At 36.9% G+C, this 26,714-nt stretch overlaps 1 protein-coding gene across 3 annotated transcripts in view; it reads right to left on the reverse strand.

Moving 5' to 3' along the window:
- KIDINS220 (kinase D interacting substrate 220) overlaps positions 1-26,714 on the reverse strand; it is an 80,811-nt gene that overhangs the window by 28,432 nt on the left and 25,665 nt on the right. For all 3 annotated transcript variants that reach the window (XM_040597803.1, XM_040597802.1, XM_040597801.1), the window contains exons 12-22: positions 25,821-25,998; positions 25,221-25,385; positions 23,668-23,847; positions 23,151-23,316; positions 22,082-22,233; positions 21,333-21,622; positions 15,680-15,820; positions 14,816-15,059; positions 14,571-14,659; positions 13,464-13,608; positions 11,765-11,927 (exon numbers count right to left, since the gene is read on the reverse strand). In XM_040597803.1, coding sequence (XP_040453737.1) covers positions 11,765-11,927; positions 13,464-13,608; positions 14,571-14,659; positions 14,816-15,059; positions 15,680-15,820; positions 21,333-21,622; positions 22,082-22,233; positions 23,151-23,316; positions 23,668-23,847; positions 25,221-25,385; positions 25,821-25,998 — 1,913 coding nt within the window. The remainder of the gene's footprint in view (positions 1-11,764; positions 11,928-13,463; positions 13,609-14,570; positions 14,660-14,815; positions 15,060-15,679; positions 15,821-21,332; positions 21,623-22,081; positions 22,234-23,150; positions 23,317-23,667; positions 23,848-25,220; positions 25,386-25,820; positions 25,999-26,714) is intronic.

Below are 26,714 nucleotides of genomic sequence, written 5' to 3' on the forward strand. Positions count from 1 at the left end.
GAAAACCATAAACCCTTCAGTGCATATTAAGCAGTGAAGACTTCACTGAACAGATGCAATAGCTATTTAAAAAACTATTACTGTAGATATTCAGGAAAGCTTGCTTTGCAAAACTGACTCTATCCAATTCAACAGTAGATAAAGCACCTCTTCTGACTGTTCCTGCTTTTGATAATTTCAGAAAGCAAAAACATTTTGATCCTTAAAAGATTGATTTTTATTAAACTAATCTCCCACACCCAGTTATCATGTACCGTCACTGAGCCATATTAAAAAGGTCTGGTTTTAATACAGCTTTCCAGAATATACCCTACACTGGCATTCTTTATAATTAAAAAAAAGCGTTAATACAGTTACAAATGCCTGGATTCATTCACAGCTTTGCAGTGCTGTTTGCATTACAGAAGGCAGAAGAATTTTTTTTTAAAAAATCACTATATTTATTACACAGATGGAAAGCTACAGAGTAGCACAGAAGAATCTAAGACTGCTCAAAGCTGCTCTGTAAACAAAAAAGTAATTATGTCTCACTAACTGACAAGTCCAACAAGATCACTCACACAAGTGAAATACAAAAATAGTGTATTAATCTGGTTTTGGTATTTTCATCACTGAACGTCAGTTACAAAGCCACTTTATGGCTTTATGCAGTGACTCTTTTATTCAATACCTCCACCTGTAGGACTTCATCAATACAGCAAATATATGCAGGTCCTCTAGCATTAGAAGTGGCCATTGTTCATCTTAGTCTCCAGCACAAGGTTCTTTTCTAGGGCTATGTTATGGCATGCAGTTAAACCTTAGGACCAGGCAAAAGGACTCTCCTCCTCCAAAAGTGCACAGCAAACACTTCACTCATAGAAGCATGAGTTTCACTTCTCAGAGTAAGTCACAGACTAATCTATCAACCTGTTGCACATGCTATCCAGAAAAGGAAGGCAAAAAGGCAAAATTGCTATACTACATTAACTTATGAACCATATACATGAACCAAAATTCAAGTCAACCAGAAACAAAGAACAAAACTTCATTTATACACTTCTTTGATTACCTGATCTGTTCCGTATCTTGCCCTTCTGAAGCAGCTTTTTATGACAGAGTTGACCTAATGTGGCAAATTTATTGCATGGACATAAGAGCAAGTCACTGCAAGGAATGCTAGAGCATCAGTTTCCAAAGAATTTCATATTCTATGCTACTGCTCAGTGGTAGGCTTTTACATCAATATGAGACACAAGCCTCTTCTGAACATGAAGCAAGTGTTCTATCTCCTCTTTTTTCGAGACAGATTATGTCACATTTATCATGAGGTAAGAGCCAGGATATGGGCCACCAGCAGTGCGTAGCTGAGATGCATTTCCAGCTTATCATATTACCTACCTTGCAATGCCTTCCCATGTTCTCAGGTTTTAAATAAATATTCTGCTTTGGACAAAGATGTTCAGCAGACACAAAAAGATATCATCTCCGATCTTATTTCCCTACTTTATCAAGTCCCCAAAAAAGCACAGAAGTCTCTTGAATTGACTTTGTCAGGTTAAAAATAAAAGTTGGGTTTTTTCCTGAAATTGTTTATAGTGTTAAAATTAAGGTTTCTGTGTTCTATTCTAAACTAGTATCAATCGGCAGTGCTCGGAGGGATTTGAAAATACACACAGGAGCATTTTTGAGAGATGTCATTAATGCACTTTAACCATACTGTAAGCATTTAAACTTATCTGGAAAGTATTTTAGAAATAGGACATTATCCAATATTACAAAGGTAAAAAAATAAGCTAAAAATACTCCTCTCTCTTGTTCTGCTCAACTTTTGCTTCAATCCTTCTCTCCCTATTACTTTTTCATCTGAACTTCTTTCTTGTCCTGTCCTCTGTCTTCTTTTATGCCCTGCTTCAGGTAGGTCTATGTAGCAGACAGTTTGGGAACCAACCACCCAGCTGCGGTGTGATGCGCTGCCTTGTATCACTGACACCAGACTATTAGCACAGTAAGAAACACAGTGAATTTACGTACCCTGCGTTTTAAGTAGGACGTAGTAATAGGAAACTGAAAAACAAAAAGCAGGTTAAATATTTAGATGTAATGCCTCACTGTGAGGTCTAAAGGAATATGAAATTGTCTACTTAAAGGAAGTGATTTATTTAAACCTGGCCTGGGCAAAAGATGATTGCAGAGAACATTATAATCAGAGTGATTAATGTGGCACCTTCCGTAGCTTTTTCATTTTTAATTTCTATAATCACCAAAGAGCTACACTTCTTAAATTAATACATCAATAGATTTTATACAACTCGCAAATCCCTCAAAAGTTAATTTCACCCTTTTTAAAGGTATTATTAAAAGGTATTTAAACAGTGTCAAAACTGGAATTAACATCATAACCTTCCAGAAAAGTTAAATTTCAAATGATCTTCCTCAATTTTAACATTGCTAGAGATTTGCTGAAAACATGTAACATACTTTTTTAAAAGAATAATTTAATAGATACTTGTGTAAAGCACTGTAATGGAAAAGTAGACAGATAATGCTTATCTTCAGTTTTTATTTTACTTCTTTTCTTCTTACTTATGTATATTAACAAAAACCCTCAAATGATTTAAACAAAAGCTTTTAGCTCAACACATAATTGCAACAAAATTACAATAATTGTACCAATTAAAATAATCCTGAATGAACAGTTTGTCATCTTAATGTTCCAATGGTTTATAGAAGGATCTACTTAATTAGCTGAAATTGCTTTCCAATGTTAGCATCAAATGTCATTTGTTAAAAGTTGAACGATTTCGAAAATAATTTAACAAAGCAATTTTACAAAACACCAAGAACCAACATTTTCTTTTCAGCTGAATAAAGCAAGCAGATGTGTCATCAAATTGCTATAAAAATAAATGAGCCTTTATATGGGGAAAAATAAATTTTACTACTAGTGCTACACAATACTATTTTCTGATTTTTTATGAAATCAATTTCTTTAATAAAATGATTTCATATCACTTATACCTTGGTGGTATTTTTAGTATGCTGTAAATACACCTTCTTAAACTGAAGCAGTAAACAATGAAGTAAGAATATTCTACTGTATGCGAAACAAAAATGTTTTAAAGTGCCTAGGTCATTTCCTAATTTGATTCATACAGATGTATCACACAAAAGATCTCAACTTATCAGTAAAACATAGCACCAACGAAACTGTTACAGAACTCCAAATCTATAGTAATCAACCTGCTGTTCCACTTGTAACTGCATGAGTTTTTACCAGTTTCATCTGAAGAAAAAAGGAGGGAAAAAAAAAAAAAAAAAGAAACAGGATGAGTTGTCTAGTAACTTGAAATGAAGTATTTCTCTGGTTACCATTACTAGAGCTATTTCTGTGGTTGCTTCCAATAAGGGGTAACTTCAATAAAAAGAATGAGAAAAAACCCAAGCAAAATCATATACTAGTGCTGAAACAGGAAAGGTAACATCTAGAAATGAAGAAATGAAGAAACACTAGTATCTTCCATTATTGATAAATCAGACAGGGCAGACACCTTCCACAAATTACTCCTTAGAATGGTCTAAGAGTTGCAAAAACATTAAAAAAAAAAAGCTAATAAAATGAGCTATGGCTGGCTTAGATCCTTTAGTCCCACACACAAAAAAGAATCCTGAATAACAGAAAGCTACTATGTTATTCTTCTAAACGTGATGTGTTCTGCCTCGGTACATCAGTTTGCCATCCAATTTGACATCCATCATAGGTAGCCATGCATACATACGTGCACGAATACTTTATTGCAGAGGTTAAATTAAGCCCAAGTGATGGATAAATTAAACGTTTCTAAGTTTTAAATAATGGATACTTACAACTCTGAGGAAAGCACAACCAGTTTCTCATTCTGGAAGACATAACTTTTTCCAAAATCAAAGATTTAAGATTCTTGATTTCCAGAGTTCCCTTCAGCTTCCCAAAAAGCATGTTTTCAAGGCCATTAAATCTGAACAGATGGCTCATGAGAGTTTTTTCTATCCTGAGCCAAGCTCTCATGTTCTAGTATTTTGAATGAATACATAAGAATAGTCACATTACATAAATTCAGGGACCAGCAACTATCTGCTGATATCCTCACAAAGAACTGACAAGCCTTGTCTTAATACCCCAGATTGAGCAAAGTCTGGGCAAAGAACAACAGATAGGACTGTCCCTCACGACATCAAGGATGACAAACAGTGTAACATCAGAACCAGCCAGCTGGAAACGCTAGAATAGAAGGTTGTGTGAATACCTGAATTTTGTATCATCAAACAAACGGTAAATTCAGTTCTGGGGATAGACATTCACTCTCCTGTCCCCAGTGAATATCTTTAAGCAAAGAGACAGTGAGTCACAGTCTCTCTTCGAACTATCTCCCTAGATACACCAGCCTCACATTTCTCACAGTTTCACCAGGTAATGGCTAGAATTATATTCAGAAAGATAAGCAATCTAGCTCCTAACTGCATGAAGGAGAGGACAACACTTACCATGGATCTACCTAATTCATGGGTGAATGTTCTACCTCAATGCTGAACAATCCACACATGATCATGAGGAAATTCTCATGGATTATTATAAACTTTGTATTGACTTTTTTCCCCCAAGGGGCCCTCCACAGCAAGTAGATCATCACATTGTTCTAGTAGCGTGCAGCATGTTCCCTGTCATCTTCTTTTCAAAGGCCAACTGGAACTTTACTATAGTGCCTGTCCCTGCCTAGAGAATTCATCATGCTCACTAGGACCAGAGGTTCCTTCAACTTGTCATGCAGCCTGCCCCAGCACTTGGTATAACTAATTCAAACATACCTATCTTAAAATTAAAGTAGCCTTTGCTGCTGTGTTTTGTGCTGAACCTAATCTTTTCCTCCTGCTGCAAACATGCTCAATCTACATTTATTTGTCTAGGCTTTTTAAGGGCTTCAGCTATTACAGACTCTCAAGGACCCTGACAGGCTCTAGCCACAAGGTAAGCACCAGGAGATTCGACTCAGGCCTCGCGTTTAGCAATTCCAGGCATTCACGCTAGCAGAACTGTAGACGTTGCAGGAACTTCAGTAAAAATTCAGACCATCCATAGTTTTTCAAGTGTTTAAAAATTTAGTTGGTCAGTTTGCATTCTTGAACTCAAGGGGCATATACATGCCTGAATTTCACTTTCAACTGTATAAACCTTAACACACGGAACAGACTTTAATCGGAGAAAACAGTCCAGCTACTAACACCTTTAAGAATTGGTTAAAGTGTGGTTTAAGAAGTGGTTACCAGTCACCAACTGGTAAATCTGCCACATCTAGAAGACAACTGGTTAACTCACAGAGGCAGAAATCCTTCCTAACACCTCCAGGCTGCAGAAGGACAAAGGCCTACAGGCAAGGGTTACAAAATTGATTTAGTGACTTTTAGGAACATCTTCCAATAGACAAAGCACTGCAGACTTTGGTTTCTGCCGAGATAAGGAGGATATAAACAGATAAAATGTGTTCAGCAGATTATCTCATTTAGTGAGTAAATTTAATGAGGAAAGGGACTGAGAAGACATTCTCTCCCATACAATCAGCTTTAATAGCATGATTTTTAATCAACAAGGTGGCAATATCAAATCACTGCCATCTACAGCCTTAAGCAGTAGAAAATATCAAGAAACAAAGTATGACAACTAAAAACTCAGAGCCTCAAACTGAAATTAAAAACTAAGGCCTTGGGGGAAACTAAATAAGTTAATCAAACATCTTAGACCACGGAAGACTTCAGAATCCAAAAAAGAGAGGAGCAAGTATTCAAGCAAAACGAGGACTCCTCACTGCATGGGAAATCAGACAGTGATGACATGCACAGCAAAATTTTATGCGAGACTAGGGCCCTTCCTCATCCTCTTTAATATCTGTTCTACTTTGGTACAATCTTTTTGAAATGTGGTGACTAGAATCTCACAATGTTTAGAATTTAGATACATAACAGATTTGGATGATACAATACCTTCCTTCTTTCCAGTGCTTTGCTAGTAACTTCTAAAGACAGTTTCATTTTTGACTGCTGTTGAGCACTGAATGTATTTTTTCAGAGAAATCACCAATGATTTGTGAATTAATTTCCTCAATGCAGATTTACAGCCCATTACTACAGTAGCAGAATTATAGATGAGATTATTTTACCTAGTACGTTATGATACCTATATCCACAATGACTTTGACCAGTAATTTACTCATAGCTGCTTCCACAACCCTCTGTGAAACAGCTGTCCTGGTTATACTCCCCGATTGCATCTTCTGCCTCTGCCAGACCATTTACAGGTATGTCAAAGAACACCAGGATTATCTTTGGAAACCTCACCTGCAAGTTTCTCATGAGACACTTACTCCTGTCATTTGCTTCCTTCTTTTGTTCTTCCTGAGGCAATCTTGCCTGTTATTACCTTACATTTTAATACATTTAAATGTTCTTAGATCAAGTCTTGCTTAAAATGTCTTTAATTTCAAATTATTACATTGCTGCCTTCACACGTTCATCGACTGTTTGAGAATTCACTTTCTTGAAATATATTTTCTCTCTACAAAAGCCACAATGACTTTTCCCAGTATATCATTTATTTAGATCTGGCACTGACATTTATTCAGCTGTTATGGATGTTTCATTTAGCCTTCACAAGAGAGCACATTCCCATAGCTGGCTAATTTACAAGTCTGAGAAGAATCAGTTGCAAACATTCAACAGAAACTTGCTTTAATCTGACAACTTAATTCTCTTACAAATTCATTTACAGAAAGTGCATGTATTTTATTCCATTTCAGGGCTTTAAAAATTTGCTTTTTGCAACTTCTGCAAACCATCCTGGCATTTCACAAAACTGGCATTAGAAAGACTCTTTACAGCAACATGGAGGAGAATGCAGCACAGCATAAATGTAGAGGAATATCAACTGTATGTCAAAATCATAAAGAAAATGGTAAAAATAATTTAAGCAGACCAGATGGAGAGGTGGGTTAATGACAGTAATGGGTTTGACCATAGAACAACCTCAACTCAAAAGGGCAAGGACAACACAATAGACAAGAAATCAGAATTAAGGGCTTAACCTGGCACGGAGGGTGACTGCATGAAAATCCTGATGATAAGGTGACTTGAAAAGGTAACACATAAACCCAAAGGAGTAAATACTGATACTAATAAGAATACCAGCTGGAAAGCCAACCCAAGCAGAGATCTAGACCTGCAAAGAGAAAGGCTGGAAGTAAGAAGACAGAAGTGAGATGATACAACAAGTAATTTAAGGAAGTAAAAAGAGTGAAGATATTCTTCTCCAGAATCTGGATCAAAAGCCAAAAATGTAGACTCAACCATTTTTTTATTTCCAAAATTTGACACAATTACAAAGCATGGGCTTGTTCTCCTCTGCAAAAGAACAACAACATAGTGTGTCCACCCGTTACTAAGATAAAAGTCTAAGTGGTTCCAATTCATAAAGATTGTTCAACAGAGGAGTGCCTCTGTCACAAATTGAAGCCTAATTTTGGTTTTGGTTTTTGTTTTTATTTTTTTGTGGTAAATTTAACATTCAGTAGGTTTTCCCATCTCTGTGAAGTATGATACAATAAAGAAACACTACTCCTGACAGAACTGGTTTCATACTCATCAATATAGTCTTCCATATTCATCATAGTATCTACAGAAAAAATCTACAGAAAAAAATCTACTTGCAAATTTACTTTCCCCAACAACCCTTCACAATCAGAATACATTACTTAGCTTTTTTTTTTTTTTTAATAAAAAAATAAAGCACAGAGATATGGGTATTTTTATTTAGTAACCAAATTGAGATACCTGTTTTTTCCCCCAGAGTATTCCAACTGAAAACAGAGTTCCCACTAGCTTCAGATACTGCTCTGAACACTTGAGCATTTACTAATATCAGCCTACAGAACTGTATACCGCCTCCCAACAGAAGCACAAATACTGTCCAAGTGAAAGGTATGATAGAGGTAATTAGTCCAGCATCACGCACACTGACAAATAGTTCTACAGTAGCTTTCAGTTGTCTTTGTTTTCCTATTGAATTCTTTTCAACTACAACAGATAGCACTGAGATGTGACAGAAGATGGCCCTCCCCTCTACTACATGGCCTGTCTATACAGTTTGCAAAATTAAATTTGGACATTATAAGACAGTAATATTATGGAGGCAAGATAGCATATGATCATACAAATCATATATCATAATGCATACAGAGGGGAAATAACTGCAGACTGGTTTTATTCTTTCCTTTCTTAATGCTCGACTACTTGATTCTTTCCATTTTACTATGCTTCTTTTATGTTGAAGTACTGCTTATTCTTTGAAATACTGAAAAATCAAAGCACCTAGTGAAAAAGATCACTAACATTAAATACAAATACAGAATATGCTGAGACAAACAAGCAAACAGAAGCTGCCAGAGCTGGACAGACAGTCATTCTGCTGGTGCCACCTGCCGGCACAGCTGCCCCGTACACACAGGTACCGCGTGTAACTCCTGCACGGAATCACGCTCCCTATAGCATTAGCAGTATCGATAGCAAAGAGCTGGGTATAACCTGCCTCCACAGATACAGCAGTAACACAACATACGTTTTGTTACCACCTGTCATACCCTCAGTTCACACACAAATTATCTACTGTAACTCTTCAGTTGAGGGTACCTGTAAGAGATCAATCCAGCTTGCTAACCCTCTGCCCCGCAGAGTCAGCAGGTAAGAGGAAGACAAGGGAGAGTTCTCACTGCAAGGGAACCCTGGTGATTCACAAGCTTTTTAACACGTGATATTTTAAAAGTTGGAAAAGTAACTAAAATATCAAAGCGTTCTCCTTATATAATGTGATTCAGTGTGAAACTCCCACGCTTAACACAGAACCTACAATATCCCTTTCATCCAAAAGAGATGTCCAAGCAGACCCCACTCCCACAACACAGAATTCAGAAATGCAGCAAAACCAAAGAAGAATTTGCACTGTCACAAGAAAAAGTAGTTTGACACAAACTATTCAAGACTAGGAATATTATATTCTGACTCCTGTTCTAAAGTAACAAAATATTTTTTTAAAAATGCTTGCAGAATAAAAGGCAGGGAAGGAATAACACAAACTCAGTACAGGAACAGAAGCTATAAAAGTATCAAAATCTGGTATCTATTCATGAGACTCCAAATGGGAAAGCTGCTCTATAAACCAGAAAACCTTAGGTAACAGAAACTGAAGTTTTAAAAGAGGAACTAAAGTAAATAGTCTACTTTGAATTGACACAGAAACAGATATTCAAGCCAAGTGACTTCAAACAGTTGTAGATAAAAAGAATTACAGTGACACAGAAAGGATTATTTTGGATAAAACAGAATTTTTCGAGCATTAGATAACCCCAGAGAAGAGTTTACAGACCTTTTCATATTCAGCAAATGGTAAAGACGATCACACAAATCACCAGAAAGATGACATCTCAGCTTTGTCATGACATCAGCAGAGTTACATATTTAATTCCTTAAACAGGTTCAACAGAAGTGGCTAAGAGACATCAACTCTCTTCCTGATCATGCACCAATGTTGTTATTATGAAACCCCCTTTTTTATGGCTAATTAATTAAACTCAGTCTTGTAGCTTTATAATTTTCAGATCAAATAATCCTGTTGGTATTTTTTGCTAAAGAGAGAATCCTGAATGTTGGTCCTTTTTCTTGTCCTTGTTTTCCTGATCTTCCTTAAAAGAAGATCATCACCTTCCCTTTTTCAATATCTAGTACAGGGTTCTTCATTGTTTCTTCACATTACAGATCCTAGTTTTACACACTATAAATTTATTTATATGTTTATAACTGTCAGTTATGAACTGGCACTCCACTCAAGTGGCTATATTACTCCCAAACAACCTGCACAGCAAGAGGTACAACAGCATAGCAGAAGTCATTAATCTCCTCCACACCTGAACTAATAAACCCTGACACACTCCACTTGGCACTGCGTATCAACAGCTCAAGTGTCTGTACTAACAACAAATAATCCAGAACCCAAATAAGCCATTCACATTTAATTGTGACTGTCCTTTCCTTCTCCTCACATTGGTTTACTACAGATTTAATGTTAGTTTATACTGTAATTACTAGTACCTATTTACGAGAACAAATCAGGTCTCTAATACCTCATTAGGTTTATCGGAAAACATAAAGGTTGTTATGTCTTGAAGACAGCTTTGGACTTCAATCACTCCAAAGTGATTTATTACTGTTGATGATAATAATCAAAAAGCTGTAATAAGTTTGTTGGGTAAATACTGAAAATATAAAATTGTGAAACATGGCATATGGCAGATCTAAATAACGGGAAGTCAGAAACACCTACAGAAAAGGTACTGAAAAGCATGGCAGGAGAGGGAATCTGTGATGATTCCGAATTACTCTAATTACCTGATCACATAAAGATTTGTGACACTAGCCCTGTGAACCAACAATGGAGAGGTGGGCTCCCATTACTTTGTGATTTCACAGGTATCTTACACTCACATAGGAAATGCAAAACCCAGAAACTAGACCCATTCTCTAGAAGAAAGTGTTTTCTAATCACTCATTTACCTCTGAAGTTTGGTATTTCAGGAACAACCCCCCAGCTTGAAGCCACTCCAGTCTACTACTTGCCCTCTTTGTATATTTCAATCCTCAGCCTCATCATGCCCAGTTGACCCTTGCCCCTTTACCTTCTGGGTTTTCAAATCTTAACCTTACATTGACTTTCCCAATACAACTCACTCCAGTTGTCATTCCCAATCAATTGTAATGCCATTCTCAGCACTTCAACTATTTCCAGTCCATCCCATCCAGTTCATCATCTGCCATTCCTTGATTCCCAGTGCAGGGCACCTTCCCAAAATTTTCTGTCCAAGTTCGCTCTCCTCTCTATTCTTTCCCTGGACCCTGAGAAGTCTCCAGATTTTCTGGTAACTCGTTCAATTAATCCCTGTCTTCCCTCTTTACCTCAGCTGTCCTTTTCGTTTGATCTCAATTACTTCTTACCAAAGTCAAACCCTTTTTTCCTCTCACTGGCTTTCATTCTCGGATTCTGCATTTTTGCTATAGGCCCAACTCCCAGTCACATTCTTCCTCTTCCATTCCTCCCACTGTCACTAGGTCACTTGTCACAATCCACAAGCCCTTTCTTACAAGCAGCCAGGTTCTGGAGAGGCATGTTTGCTGACAGCACAGGGACAATTTGTTCTCAGTTGCAATACCTACACAGCTCAGTTGGACAGCAACTTGTATCAGCAATGGAAAAAGTCATGCTTCACTTTTGTATTCCTTAACCACAGCATAAGGCACTGCCATAGTTTCAAGCACGCTTGCTAAGCACCAAACCTTCAAAGACCTTTACCGGTATGGACAGTTTTTGTAGCGCTTAGTTCAGATTTCTAACTAGGGAAGAAAACCTAACTCCTAGCTTGGCCAAGGTAAAGATGAAAATTGTATCAAGAAAAAACAGAAGTACAGATAGCTATCTGTGAAAGAATTCTAGTGTAATTGTGGTTTTAATACAAAGCACACATTCGTCCATGATACACCAAATGGCAATTAAAGTAATTTAGAAGTTTCCAAAAGTTGACAGAGGTGAGCAAGATGGTGGGAATTTTAGATTACAACTTGGTAGCTGTTTGAAAGTTGTATTACTCTAACAATTATTAACAATGATTAATATTTTAATCATGAAAGTGTATACCATTAACAGAAGAGCACCTACCTTTCATAGATGGTTTTTAAAGTCAACTGATCAGGAACACCTTCTGTCTCTTCAAGATGTAGTATGAGCCATGATGTTCTGTATGGCCACTGCTCTGTGAGATTGATCCAACTAGCCAGTCTATCCCAGTTGAATGTGATCTGATTAGCTCTCAACAAACGACCTAATATAACAGGGAAAGTGGGAAGAAACACAGGGGATTTTTCTCTTTTGAAAGGCTGTGGGGTTTTTTTCCCTCCTCAAAGTAACAGCTATGCAAGTCCTTTAACCTGATCTGTGAATTTCCTGTTACTGTATTTTTAGCTCAGTAAGTTCAAAATCACTTCAAGTCACATCTAAAAATATCGTTTGACAACCTAATAAAATTTCTTGAAAATACATGATCAGAACATGAGACTCTTTAAAACGGTCAACTTCAGCTTCAGGTTAAACACTGATTACTATCATCCTGTTGCAGGTGAACCTTAAGTTACTGTAACAAATTTCATACAGCATTAATTTCTCAATCTAAACACAAGAATCATGCTAATACTGTGAAAGATCTATGTATTAACGTATGAAAAATGGTCAAAACAAGTTAAGCATACAACTGCCATCTTCAAGAACCAATGAAGTAAACTTCAAAGCTATAAAGAAAAGACTGTTTTAAGTTAGTAAGACAAGGTATGGATCACAAATGAAGTTAATTTTAAAACCAAGAAAAAGTTAATGCTACAGGTCATGTATTTCAAGTTTTAGCCAATTTTCTAGAATTACATTATTAATATTGGTGATGATGTATAACTTACAGCCTGAAGGCTCTGCTCATGAAGCTGTTCATGAAATCATCATATATATAATCACAGATAATAGTACACTAGAAGTGTTATTGCAGGATTTTTTTTGTTTTTGCAACAGCTTATGATTTTGTTATACTTGCACATCTGTACTATAGTTTGCAAAAACCAGACGATGAATTTTACTTTTCAGATATTTAATTGCTTCTGAATCCATGTAAGCTTCCAGCATCCATATGATACTTTTGTAGAGTTATGCACTTAGCTATATACAGTGTGAAAAGTAACTCAACTTGCTATTTGTGAACCAGTTAGCTGTAAGGTTATTCAGTGCCTTTTAGTGTCTGTAACAGAAAAAGACACTAAATAATCATTCCCCATTCACTGGCTATATGAAGCGTGATTTTATGAGACTTCCATAACTCCTTTTCTAGTTGTTTCCAGTTTTTAAACCTCAAAGATACAATGTCTTGAATATGTTTTGTTGAAGGAAAACAGTTCATAAAATGTTTTCGTCAGCCCCAGACAACCATTTACAGAAAAAAGACTCCAAATACCCATAGCAGAAACATAAAGGACACATACCTGGTTTTGCCTCACAGTTTACCTTTTAAGATACCAGCAGTACTACGAGCTTTGCTCATATTGGAGTATTATGAAATTGAAAAATGTATTTTATTACCCCACTTAAAAATTTACAAATATAAAACTTCCTAAAAATGTAGACTAGAATCATTTGCCTCCCAACTTAAGTCAATGAAACAACAAATATTTAATTTTTTTTTTATTCTACATAAAATAGTCTATAAGAAGGATTTTTAAAATCAACACATGGACTGACTTTTTCAGTTTACACACTAAAAAGTAACTACAAGCAATCAAAATACAACACACTTTACTGTACACAAACATGCCACACCTACCTGTTACTGAAACAATATTTAGCAATCTTCTCATGGTCTGAGGACTGATATCACTGAACCAATCCTCTGTAACCAACAGCTTGGTCAAATCAAAAGACATTTGGCGGGTAATGGTACGTTGCATCTGGCGTCTTCGGTAAGTATCCTGATAAAGATACAAAAAAGCAATGAATACTGATTAGTATCAAAAACTTTTAATGTACTTCAGTTTACTTGATTATAAAGTTAGAACCTTTGTGAATATGTGTTTGTGAAGTTGACATGAAATACCATAAAAATATTTACCAGAATTTAATTCTGATTTAGCCATGTAACAGTTGAACATGATTTCCATACAAGCCAAGAACTAGTGAGAGTTACACATTTTGGTTCCATGCCAATTCTGAGAGGGCAAAATAGAGTGACACAGCGAGATACACTGTAAAAGGCTTACTAATTTTAGAATAGCCATCATAATCTCCTACTTTCTCTTAAAAAAATTAAATGCCATCCACTTACTAATTACATTTTAAAATTGAAGTGAACATCAGGTTCCTCTGCTACAAAACTCCCCAAGTCTCTACGGTAGCTGAAAAACCTCAGAATCCTCAGACTGTGTTGCTTTTCACTACTTTCTAGATACCTTTTATTCAACCACTTCCTGATCTTACATAAAGATAGGATAACAGAACAGAAAGCAGGAAAGAAAATGTGTTGGACATGCTGCAGTAGAATTCTAGTACTATAATATTCTAAATTCCTTTATTTGTTCAATTACTGCCCCTTGCTATCACTTGATCACAGGATGTTGCAACAGGCTTACAAACAAAAATCCAAAATATACATACATACATATATCATAGCTACTACCAGCATGCTGTATCATCTCGGCATTCACAGAAAGCTGAATTTAAGTATTTGTGGAAAGTAAACTTTTTCCTCTTTGACAGTGAATCGCTCTGCTGATTTATAACTGTACTCTTCCTACATGGATCATTTATATTAATTTCATAAGAATGGTTTAATAAGTCTTCCAAGTGGACATCATTAAAAATGTGAAAGAAAAAAAGAAAAGAGAAGAAAAAAGGTATTATCAGTATCTCCATTTACTCTACAAATCTTTCTCACCCGCCTATTGAGAGCTGTTTTGCTACCAAGCTTGGTCATGTCCCCAAGACTGTTCTGAGAAACTCTTCTGTCAACCTCTTCATGCAATCCTACAGAAAAGAAAACAAAAGCTAAGCATTTTCTCCATTCATATCCATTTGACTGATCTATAAAATAACAGTAAAAATCTGCCAATTATTTAAGTAGTTTGTTCCAAAAAACAGATTTTCAGAACGCTGGTTTTGTAACTTTTGTGTTAACCTTACCTGCATTATCTGTATACGGAATATCTCCATTGGTTGTCGAAGCTACCATCAGTTTTTTTGCATTACTAAGCCCTCGGCTATTCAGAAAAACAGGCAAATGGACTATGTTTCGCATGTAATCATGTCCATTTATGTTTGAATCACGTAGAACGCTGTTGAGATTCTGGTTAATAGCCTTTATAATAATGTGTGGGTCACTCGCAAAAATAGCAATAAATGGCCCTTTTGAAAACAAGACTCGCACCTGTAAAAAAGTAGATGGAACACTTTGTTAATAGTAATTAATAATTAATAGTTGTGGATCATTTGAACATCTAACTCAACATTTTATGTTCATTCTGTTTGAATTATAGATCTGATGGGACAAGAGATGTATACAGATGTCACATCCTTCAGTGTGATATATCTAATATTAGGAACCTCGTAATTAGAAATAACCATACCTGACAAGTTAGCAGTAGTAGTTACAGTGGAAGTAAGCACCAAGAAGGTATTATGCAGTAATGTTCTAGCCCCCCCCCCCCCCCATATTTACCATTTTAGTATTTTTCATCTAAAGTACTTAAAAAGTAAGTATGAAAACCTCTCCAAACATTTAAGTTTATTTCAACAGAGTATTAATTTTCAGTAATTTACATATGATTATTTCAAAACTTTTCAAAAGTATTAACGTGTAGTACTACTGGGATTTAATTTTCAACTTTTAAACTGCTCTTATATTACAGTTATGCCAATGCACACAAACATTAAAAGACTACAACACACGGACTCTGCAGACACAATTACTGTATGTATCTGAGGTCATCTATGAATGAGATAATCCAGATGATCCAGAGATCAGCTTTATAAAATGATCCAACTCACAGTATCCAGCATCTGTAAAACTTTGTCCTGTTCACAAGCATCCAATCCATCAATAATTACAACAAGTCTTGTCTGGTTCTGAGTGAAGCTGTCAATGGTTTTTGCCATTTTGGCCATTAATTCCACTTCACATTTCAAAACCTATAAAAATGAAAAGTAGAAAGAAAAAGATATCACTATAATATCTAAAACTCACAGAAATGCATATAATTCATTTTGCAGATTGCTACTTGTCCCCAAAATACTTCAGTAAGATTACAAAAGTAAACTTATAAATACCCAAAGTGAAAGTCCTAAAGTGCCACTTACAAAATTTTGATTTCCAATTTGCACAAAAACGTACAGCAGAACTGCATATTCCACTTTAACATCACAAACTATCCTTATTTAAATTCCATGGCAAAGTTATTTTAAAAGAAAGTAATATTTATGCACAGTAAATCAGTATTTCAAGAATAAACAAGAATATTTGTAGCTTCATCTAATCCTCAAAAAAGGTTTTAAATAAAACATACACTAAAATTTTCTATCTGCCTTTCAGCTAAGCAAATTATGTTCTAATGCTCAGTCACTCCTATTCAGGACATGAAATCTGAAGATTTTTAAAGTTTTTTCAGCATCAAGTTAGACAGTTAACAGCTACCCTTAATACAGACACAAAGGTGGAATTCACCTGCCCTAATTTCAGCAGCTAACAGGTAGGCATTGAAAACTGATCTAGTCACCACTAGATTAAACTTGAATGTGCACATTAAGATCACATCACTCATACAAAATAAAAAAAACTATTTCTCTCCCTCGATTGCAAAGGGTGAACCTAACTCTTAAATGGCTGAAGTTATGCCGGATAAATACCCCTCAAAAAACAACTGTCAAGAAACACAGTAGCAAGACACAGATGTCTTCTGTGCTACAAAAAGTATCACCACAACATATTGTTACACAATGTATGAGCTGTAACCTACAGAGGTAACCATCATGACCCTAAAATTTATTTTCAAATAAGACCATAGAGGATATTTGATGACAGCTTGATGGGTACATTTTTTATCAGTTTAGATACAACCCAGCAAAACAATAGTATTTTCTATCATTTTTCATGAGATGCGGACTGTTTTGGGATGTTCTTTCAGTGCTATCACTCCTTTCTTGGTAAAGAGGTCTTGCAGACAGCCAAAGTTACGCTTAGTTTTTCACCTTTAGATTACTTTAAGTTATTCTTTCTAATCTTATGATCTAAAGTAAGCTTTTACTAAACACTGATCATTTAGAACAACTGTTTTCCTAGTACCTTCCTCTCAGCAAAACCAAAATTAGAAACTGAAAACATAACCCAAATTTAACATTCCCAGTTGAGCAGACAGATCTTGCACACTAAGTACACCAGCAGCAATAGCAGTAATCTTGTACACCAGCAGAACAGAAGTGTTCCCTTCAAAAACTTACCAAGTCTCATTCTAATGTTGTAAGACTTGGCCTGACTAAATAAATGACTAAACTAAATAAATCTCTATTTTAAGATTTTTGTGGTTTAATCCCAGCTGGCAACTAAGTACCATACAGCCCCTTGCTCACCCCCCACACCCCTAGAGGGATGGGAAGGAGAATCAGAAAAAAGGTAAAACCCATTGGTTGAGATAAGAACAGTTTAATAACTGAAAAAAAATAAAATATACTACTAATAGTAATACTACTGAAAAGGGAGATAACAAAAACAGAAAGAGAAAAAATACTGTCCTGTTTAATTTGTTCAAAGCCCTGTCATTGCTCAGGGCCCCATTTGAAATCATTCTTCCAGGTCACTTCATAGAGAGGGCTTACAATAAGACTGTACTTTGGAATATGCATTCTCCGAAAACCATCAACGCCTAAGGAAGCCTATTTCTTTCTTACTAGTTGGTGGAGACCTAGCTGTTATTTTGCTGCTCACATCCATCCTCACAAAATCCATCTTGCCGTTTTATTTGGATTTCCTGTGGAAGTCCCTTGACCTTACTCTGCTTTATGGCAAAACCATCTTTCAGAAGGGTTTGGACTGTTTTCTTCCCATTCTCAGAAACAACTTCTGCTGTATTGCCCCACACGCTAATATCACCAATATATTGCGGGTGTTCCAGAGCTTCAACCTGTTCCAGCACAGCCTGGACCGGCCCATGGCTGATAGTAGGGTTGTGTTCCTACCCCTGGGTCAGTCAATTCCAGCTGTATTGGATGCCTCTCCAAATGAAAGCAAACTGTGGCCTGCACTCTGTTGCCAAAGGGATTCAGAAAAATGCATTAGCAGTATCAGCTATGACGTACCATTTGGCTGCTTTTGACTCCAGTTCATACTGAAGTTCTAGCATGTCTGGTATGGCATCACTTAGCGGCATGACTTCATTCAGGCCACGATAGTCCACTCTTAATCTCCATTAGACTTCTGCACTGGCCATATGGGGCTGTTAAGGGTGAGCAAGTCTTGTTGATTGCTCCTTGGCTCTCCAGTTGATGAATCAACTTATGGACGAGAATCGGGGAGTCTCTGTTGGTGCAGTATTGCCACCGGCACACCACTGTGGTAGCCATCGGCACCCATTTTTCTTTGACCTTCAGCAACCTCACAACAGAGACTAGGCAAGGTAGACAACTGCTTCATTTCCTTCATCTCCAAGGCAGCTACACCAAAAGCCCACCGGTGGTACCCTGCTGAGTCCCTGAAATACCCTCTCCTGAGATAGTCTATGCCAAGGACACACAGAGCCTCTGGGCCAGTCACAATGGGGTGCTTGTGCCACTCATTCCCAGTCAGGCTTATTTCAGCCTCACAGTTAGCTGCTGGGATCCCCCTGTGACTCCAGAAATACAAATGGGTTCAACCCCCTGTATACCCTGATGGCATTAGGGCACACTGTGCACCAGTATCTACTAGAGCCTTATACTCCTTGCGTCTGACGTGCCAGGCCATCAGATCCACACAGTGCAGAAAACCTGGTTGTCCCTCTCCTCCACGCAGCTGGGGGCAGGGCCCTTCTAATCCTGGTCATAGGGTTCTCCACTTCTTGTAAAAATGGGTTAGAATTTCTTTCCATAGGATCAGGAGTAAGTCAGCCCTTTCACTCCATCTGGGAAACTGCCCACTGGAGACTGCAGCAGCAACCTTCCTGGAAGTACCTCTATTTGTGATTGATTTTCCTTGAAATTCAAGTACCCGTGCTTCTAGGGTTGAGGTGGGTTTTCCATCCCACCTCCTCATGTCCTCTCCACGGTCCCACAGATAAAAATCACAGTGTACCCCGTGGTGTGTAGCTTCTGCCTCCTCCCTCTCGAGCAAAAGGATGTTTACTGTTAATAGCAGAGCCGCATGTCTGTACAGGTGAGGAGTAGGACCTATCCTTGTTGATAGAAGTTGGCTGGACCAACTTCTCCACAGCTGAGAGAAGGGAGGAAGAGAGATTATATTCGTATACCTGAAGTCAGCAAGCCACTTCATCCACCACCAGTGCCCTTTCGTCTCTACAGCTCATTGCTGCCAATGACCTGGCATACAATGCTGGTGTGCTCCATATAAATCTCCACCACATGGGTTGTGCGCATTGGACTTCATCTGCATCTGTGGGTAACTGCATGTTGTTTGAGTCACAACCAATCATCTCTAGCATGACCAATTCCCTCAGGTACCGGATACCTCTCTCTATTGCAGTCCACTTGCCTGGGCGACATGTAACATCTTCCTTGAAGGGACACCTTTCCTTCACGCTTCACAGGAGTCACCTCCAGCAGCTGAGGACTTGTGTCCCTTTTCCAATCACCTTGTCAATACTCCCTTCCCTAGAAAGTGATCACAGCTGCTCAGCTTCTCTGTCCTCTAATTCTGAACCATTAGCCCTGTCACCTCACATCACAGCAGTCAGATGATAATGTGTTCACCTGGAAAACAGCTAAAAATCTTTTCACATATCCCATAGCTCACTTAGGGACAGGAATCAAGTGATTACTTCTTGTTCTTCCTCTTCCTCCTGAGATGTCCTGCTTCGTTCTCCTTTACTAAACAAGCTGACTTTCATGTCCACTTCTTCTTGTGTATAGGGGTGACTGATACTGTCATGGATTGGTTCTCTGGTTCAGTCGCAGTGTCTTATCACCAAGGTTGGAGTAGCCGCAGTGTCTGTCACTTTGCCATCAGATCCAGAAACCTTCTCTTCCCATTAAGGGTACTGAATAGCATTGAACAGCACCCAGCAGGCATGGGTCAAGCCCCAGCACACTGCAGTGATTTCTGTCTCTCCACAATTGCCAGGGTGACAGCATGGTTTCTCCTAGTATTTCACTGGTTTTCCTGGATTCTGCACTTGTTCAGGGGTGAAGTTCCAAAACACTGGAGGTGCCCACTGTCCTAGGCACTTACCCATACTATCCCACACACCCTGCTACTCTTAACTTGTCCAGCCTTGGGACAGATCTCTGTGTGGTATTCTTAAATAGTTACTTTAAACAAGTTCCGGAGCACATTCAGCAACATGCTGGTTCTCTGCACTAGGACCACGCTGGTTTCAACATCCCAAGGATATCCACAATCTTCAAAATTCTCAAACACTACTGTAATCAACCTGGCAGGCAAGGTTTTATTAATAGTTCCCATTACATGACTCCCAAAGTACAGAGGTGATGGCAATGCTGAATACACGTACCGGATTAGTTTCATGACCAGCACTTCTATTGTATCACAAGCCAGCATTACAAAGTACAACAAAACAAGAACCTTAGCCCAGGCCCCAGAGGTGATAAATATAAACCCAGGGAACACATACTGAAAGTAAGGTATTACATCATAACACAACTCTGAACATGTGCAACAGCTCTGAGAGCAAATAAATCAACACTGTGACCAGCAACTATTAAATCAACAAAAGGAATATTTATAACAAGTCTGTTTTAACACTCTGGTCAGATCTGTTGTTATCTCAACACTCTGTGCCCCACATTAGGCACCAAAATGGACTTTTGTGGTTCAGTCCCAGCTGGCAAATAAGTACCACACAGCCACTTGCTCACTGCCCTCAGTGGGATTAGAAGGAGAATCAGAAAAAAAGGTAAACCCCATAAAATCCATGGGTTGAAATAAGAACAGTTTCATCATTGAAATTAAGTAAAAAGTAATAATAATAGTAATGAAAAAGGAGATGATAAAAAGAGAAAGAAAAGTAGCAAGGCGAGGGGAAAAACCATAACCCAAACCAAACAAGTGATGCACAGTACAACTGCTCACCACCCATGACCGATGCCCAGCCAGTCCCCAGGCAGCGATCCCCTCCGGCACCCAACTCCCCCCAGTTTATATACTGGGCGTGATGCTCTATGGTATGGAATATCCCTTTGGCCAGTTTAGATCAGCTGTCCTGGCTCTGCTCCCTCCAACTTCTTGTGTCCCTTCAGCCTTCTCACTAGTATGGCAGTATGAGAAGCTGAAAATTCCCTAACTTAGTACAAACACTACTTGGCAACAACCAGAAACATCACTGTGTCATCAACATTATTTTTATACTAAATCCAAACCACAACACTGTAACAGCTACTGGGAAGAAAATTAACTATCTCAGTCAAAACCAGGAGAGAAGGCTACAGGTCTGGGGATTTGTTTCAGTTTTTTTAATGGTCAATTCATACAAATGATTACCTTCATGAACCCCTCACTTTTCAACTTGTGAAGTTTGGAGGCAGCATTGTGAAGACGTTTTCTTTGAGAATTCAAAACTGAATCCATCACTTGCCACCACGTGCGACAATTCAAGATAAAGGCCAAACCAACAACACAGGTAACTGATATAAGAATAACATTCACTGTCATGTTGGCCGGTTCTACATTAAAAATCGCCAGGAGGGCAATTGCAGAAACAACGCAAGACAGTATAAACAGGAAAATCACAAAGGATGGGAGACAGCAAGTTTTCTTCCATTTCTTTTTACCTAGGAAACAAGTATTTGCTGTTAAAATTAGTGTAAAATGTAATAACAGGTGCATACAAAATCTATTAACTTGCATACTTCTCATTAAAAACTAACTTGCACAAAAGGTTACTGCAGCGTTACCATCCCACCACAATCTGACTTAGAAACAATGACTGAAGTGCTATGGAGAAATACCATGCTGCATCTAAAAGGATGAAATATAAATATACATTTCCATTGACACTTCTGAAACCTATACTTCACAGAAGATATTCCTTTATGTAATTAATAAAATCAAGATGAGCAAAGAAATCAGGGCTTTTTCTCTCCAGAACAATACAAAGAGTTTTCCCTTCTGTATAGATTTCTACACGACTACAACAGTTTCTAAAAAGAGCTTACAATGTGAAAAACAGAACCCCTGATAACAGTGCATTGAACTGAAATAGTCGGAAATGTAATTCAGGTAACAAAAACCTTGTGTATCTTCTGTCTTGAAAACTCGAAATAGCCTTGTTGCTAAGAAACCAAATTCCCTTTCACATGCATCAGAGAGGGTAGCAATCATCTCAGCCAATGAAGTTTCTCCACCTACACTGGACAGTCTATTGTAGTCTGTAAATAAAAATCTGAAAGAGAAAAAAACATGTATTTTGTATGCTTTAGAAAGCTTTAAATATTTTCTGGCAACCAAAACAAAAATCTTTCTGCATCCTTGCAACTGCAAGTTTTTTCAAGTGGCACAAAATGTAAAATACTTTAATATTTAAATTTTTAAATTCTGCATGGAATTTAAATATTTTTTCTTTATTACTTCTCCTGTTACCGACCTCTTCTTTGCCCCACTTCCTATCCTAAAACTTGATTTCTTAAGATGATAAAAATGATCACGTCACTAACAGCACCTCAGATGGCAGTAAAAAAATAAAAATATCTTTATAAGGCCAAAATACAATACTGACAAGCATTTTAAAAACTGCATTCTGAGCTATTTTCAAATATTTATGGAGAATTAAAAAAAACCAGAAGAACAAGATCACATAAAAGCACCATGAGGCTAAAATACAAGTCTCTAAACAAGGAGTAAACAAAATGATAAAACACATGGCATAAATTTTCCTCGCTTTCAGGTAAACTAGAAGCCTTGAGCAGTCTGATGCTCTACCTACGGGAAATTAAAAAAAAAAAAATTTAAAAAAGACCTTAACAGAAGTAATCAGTGAAACAAGCATTACACATAACATAGTAACCTATAAATTAAATTTTTATTTTATCTGTTGCAAATTTCTATTAATAAGAGAGTCAAAACTCCTAATACTAAAAAGCAGTACCTTTCACTGACTGGCAAAGAGTTTTTCTTGAAAACAATACTATCTTCCTCCCACTGAAAAAAATTAACTACATGATCTTCCAGGGCTACTGTTTTTCAAACAGGAATCTCATCAGCTTTTCATAAGAAGATAAACATGCATATTAATACAGAGTTTGAAAACTGATAGAGTGAACCTGAATTATCCATTCAGAGTAAATAAATGAAATAACTAACCTGACAGGTAAAGCTTTAGTGGTTTGCTCTGGTAATTCTGGTGGGTTTACAAACATGAGTTTGAGAAGCAACTCTAAATATCCAATATGTCTTGCCAACCTTGCACTTAACACCCAGGCCCAGTTCCAGCTCTCACCTTCTCTTCGGCCACCAAAGTAAATTACAGCTAAAATATTGAAAATTTAAAAAGATGTTATGGCTCTATTTTAGTCAATGTTCACAACTGAAAGAACCACGAAGTCTGAACAGATAAAAGGAGTCTAATGAATATTTAACAGTTATGGCTAAAAATGAGAATGGCAACAGCAACACAGTGAAGTTAATATACTAAATTCTTGTTTTTAAGAATGCCCTCTCACAAATTACATGAAAAACACAAGGAAAGGGTCCAAAGGGATGCTATTTTCTACAAAAATATTTAGTATTTTTTCTGAATCACAATGCATGTCTACAAAACAATACTGAATCCCCAAAACAGATAAAAACCTTCCAAAACTTCATATAAATTAAGACTTACTAAAGAAAATGTAGAGAACTGCTAATAAGCTGAGCGACACTGCTATTCCAAGCTTTGCATCCACTGTGAAAGCAAGCAATAAACCCAAACCTCCACACAGCAAAACTGTGAGGAATACAATAAGCCAGGAGAACTGAAAAAGAGGTTCGATCTGCTGTCCTGCAAAAGTCTTCATTTCATCTGAAACAAAAAGACAAAGACCAGTTTTCACACGTTAACATTCTAGAACAGAAAGCAAAAAAGGTATAATAATGATCATCTTTGAAAAAGAAACACCTTTCACTAGACTCTATACATTTTCCCTATTACTGATCCAAAAAAGACAATGATGCTTGAATTCTTCTTCAAACTTAAGCGCAAACCCTAAGTTCTCATCCATGCAATGAAATGATTTACATACATAATACTTGCACTGTTTGCTGTCAATTTCTACTTTTAAAGGCATATTAAAACCTATGTCTCTTCCTATTCTCCTTCAAAAGTGTAAAACATGTTTTATGAAACCAAGAAAAATAAATACATCATATCTGTCAAAAAAACCCCAAACACCCCCAAAACTTCATTCATCGAAATGTGAACCATATTCCCCAAATAGTCGTATATAACAGTACAATGTAAAGGCTTCAGTATTTACTTGTTTGTTTGATTCCTATTTACTAAAACAGGAATTCCTGAAGAAACTTAGTTAGGATCTATTGGATAAGAAATATTAAATACACAATCCAGAATAAAAAGATGAATGAGGTACAGGAATACTGAAAAAGTGTTTTAAAAATGTAAGAGTTCATCAGCAATAAACACCACAATCAAAAATGCACACTGCTTTTTGTTTATGACATGGGGCATGAGGTGAACAAAATAAACAGAGAGACCTATTTTGACTAATATAGAAGCTTTTAAAAACACAGAAATCACAAAAAGTAACAAACATTGAGACTGGTGAAAGTACTTTGAATTATACCGAACATCTCAGAAAAACATCCTTTGTTAGAAAAAGCTAAAGCTGTAAAAAATATGTCTATTTCCACTGCAAAAAGCATTGACGCTCTTCATATATTGCATTTGCCATCCTCTATCATTTCAGAAAGCTCAAAAAACCAAAGTAAATAAGGGAAAAAGGGAAGAAAACTAGACACAGAAAATATACTAGAAAGAAAAAATATTAATAGCCTGGAATTTGTTCTTAAACATAAAAGAAAAAAAAAGACAACACCTAGGAGGCACAATAAATAAATACTGCAGCAAAAGAGGTCTGAACCTGATTTGACACATGAACACCCTTAGAAAGGCACATTTCAGCAGCCATACTTTCAGCAGTACCTAAGGGTAGATTCACTGCTGCAGGAAACCCACAGGACAACAGACATAACACTTAAAGATGGAATCGACAATGTATAAATGAACAAAGCAACCTGTGGATGACCTGACCACACCAAAATTTAAATCCTGCATATAACATTACATCAACCAATGGCTGTCACAAAAACTAGTAACTCCCCACGCGATGCTTTTCATAGATTTGAACCTACAGAAAAGGCTAAATCCACTCTTACCTTCCAGCTTCTTGAGCAGGAAAGATTTTCCACTTCCCCACTGTGCATATAAGCCTACACAGATAGGTGGCTGCATGGTTGGTTCACTCAGAATATCAGCCAAAGCACTGCTGTACAGATCATAGCCCAGCATGTCACCATCAGATTCCGTGGGAGACAAGTGTCCTGTAATACAAATACTATGTTACAGAACTTTGCTTTAAGAAATCTCTTCAATATGACAATTTTCGTACATAAAATCATGACAGGTTCGCCTGTATTTGTATTGAAACCATTAGAGCTTAACAAAAGATACAAACAAAAGCCTGAATCACAGTAAGTCAAAAGAAAATTATTCCTACACAAGCAAAATCTTTGTAAAAACAAAACGACCAACAGAAGTTGCACAGTATCAAAGTAAAAAACAAAAGGTACATTTGACCTTTGTTAGGCTTTTAGAATGATGAATTTTTTGGCCAACTGATTTTTTTTAAAGCTCTCCCATTAGCTGCACGATTAAAAAACCTAAACAGTTACCACTTTTCAATACAGAATTGAATAAACTGGATTATCAATATACAAGCAAGTAAAAAAAATAGAAAATTAAATACTTATACGTACTGGCTCCAAATATCTGTGTTAAAATACTCTTCTGGTGGCTACAGTCAATATTGTAAGGTGTTTCTCCTGTTTTGTTTGGTCTATAAAGCAATCTACCATCTTTTGGGTTTCTTAAGAGTAATTCAGCAAGTTTACGGCTTCTTCCACGAATGGCAATATGAAGTGGAGTATCTCCTTTCTGCAATTAAGTGAAAACTGAGTAATATCTAACATGAATTCCTAAGCTTATGAACAGACTGTATGTTCCACATCATTTCAGATGTGTTATTTACTTGAAATACATCTTAAGGTATTCCAAACATCACAACACCTTACAGCAAGCATTTTTTCCCCTCAAAAGAGCATTGCAAAAGTTTCAGAAAAGACATGTGAAAAGGGAGTTCTTGTAATGCTAAAGCTAAGGCAGCCTCTTCTTTCTCAAATGTTTATAACAGCATCTTAAAGTTCATGGAAACTGTAATCTTTACTTAGAAACAAGTGTCTACGAGCAAATTCAGAAACCTGGTTGGAACAAAAGATACTGCTTGTTAAGAATTCTTTCAATGTCTATTCAAACTTCTCAAAAAAGCTTTCCGGTAAAAGTTTCCTTATCCCACCAAATCAACACTATTACTTATATGCCCTAAATATAATGCTAAGAGGTTTAAAATTACCAAATGTTTCTGTATTTAAAAGGATTACAGACAAAGTAGGTAATGCATAAGAGGACAGCAACAAACCATTCTATTTCTCCTTGGTATTGTTTAGTTTAATGTCTATTAATCAAAAACAAACATCTGTGACAAATCACAAACACCACGCTCTTTTTCAAATGTACTAAGAAATAGTATTCTTATCTGTGAAATTTTTATTGATAACCCGGAATTTTTTCTTTTCATATTACTAAAAGCATCC

Source organism: Falco naumanni, chromosome 6 (genome assembly GCF_017639655.2).
Source record: "Falco naumanni isolate bFalNau1 chromosome 6, bFalNau1.pat, whole genome shotgun sequence".
NCBI lineage: Eukaryota > Metazoa > Chordata > Aves > Falconiformes > Falconidae > Falco > Falco naumanni.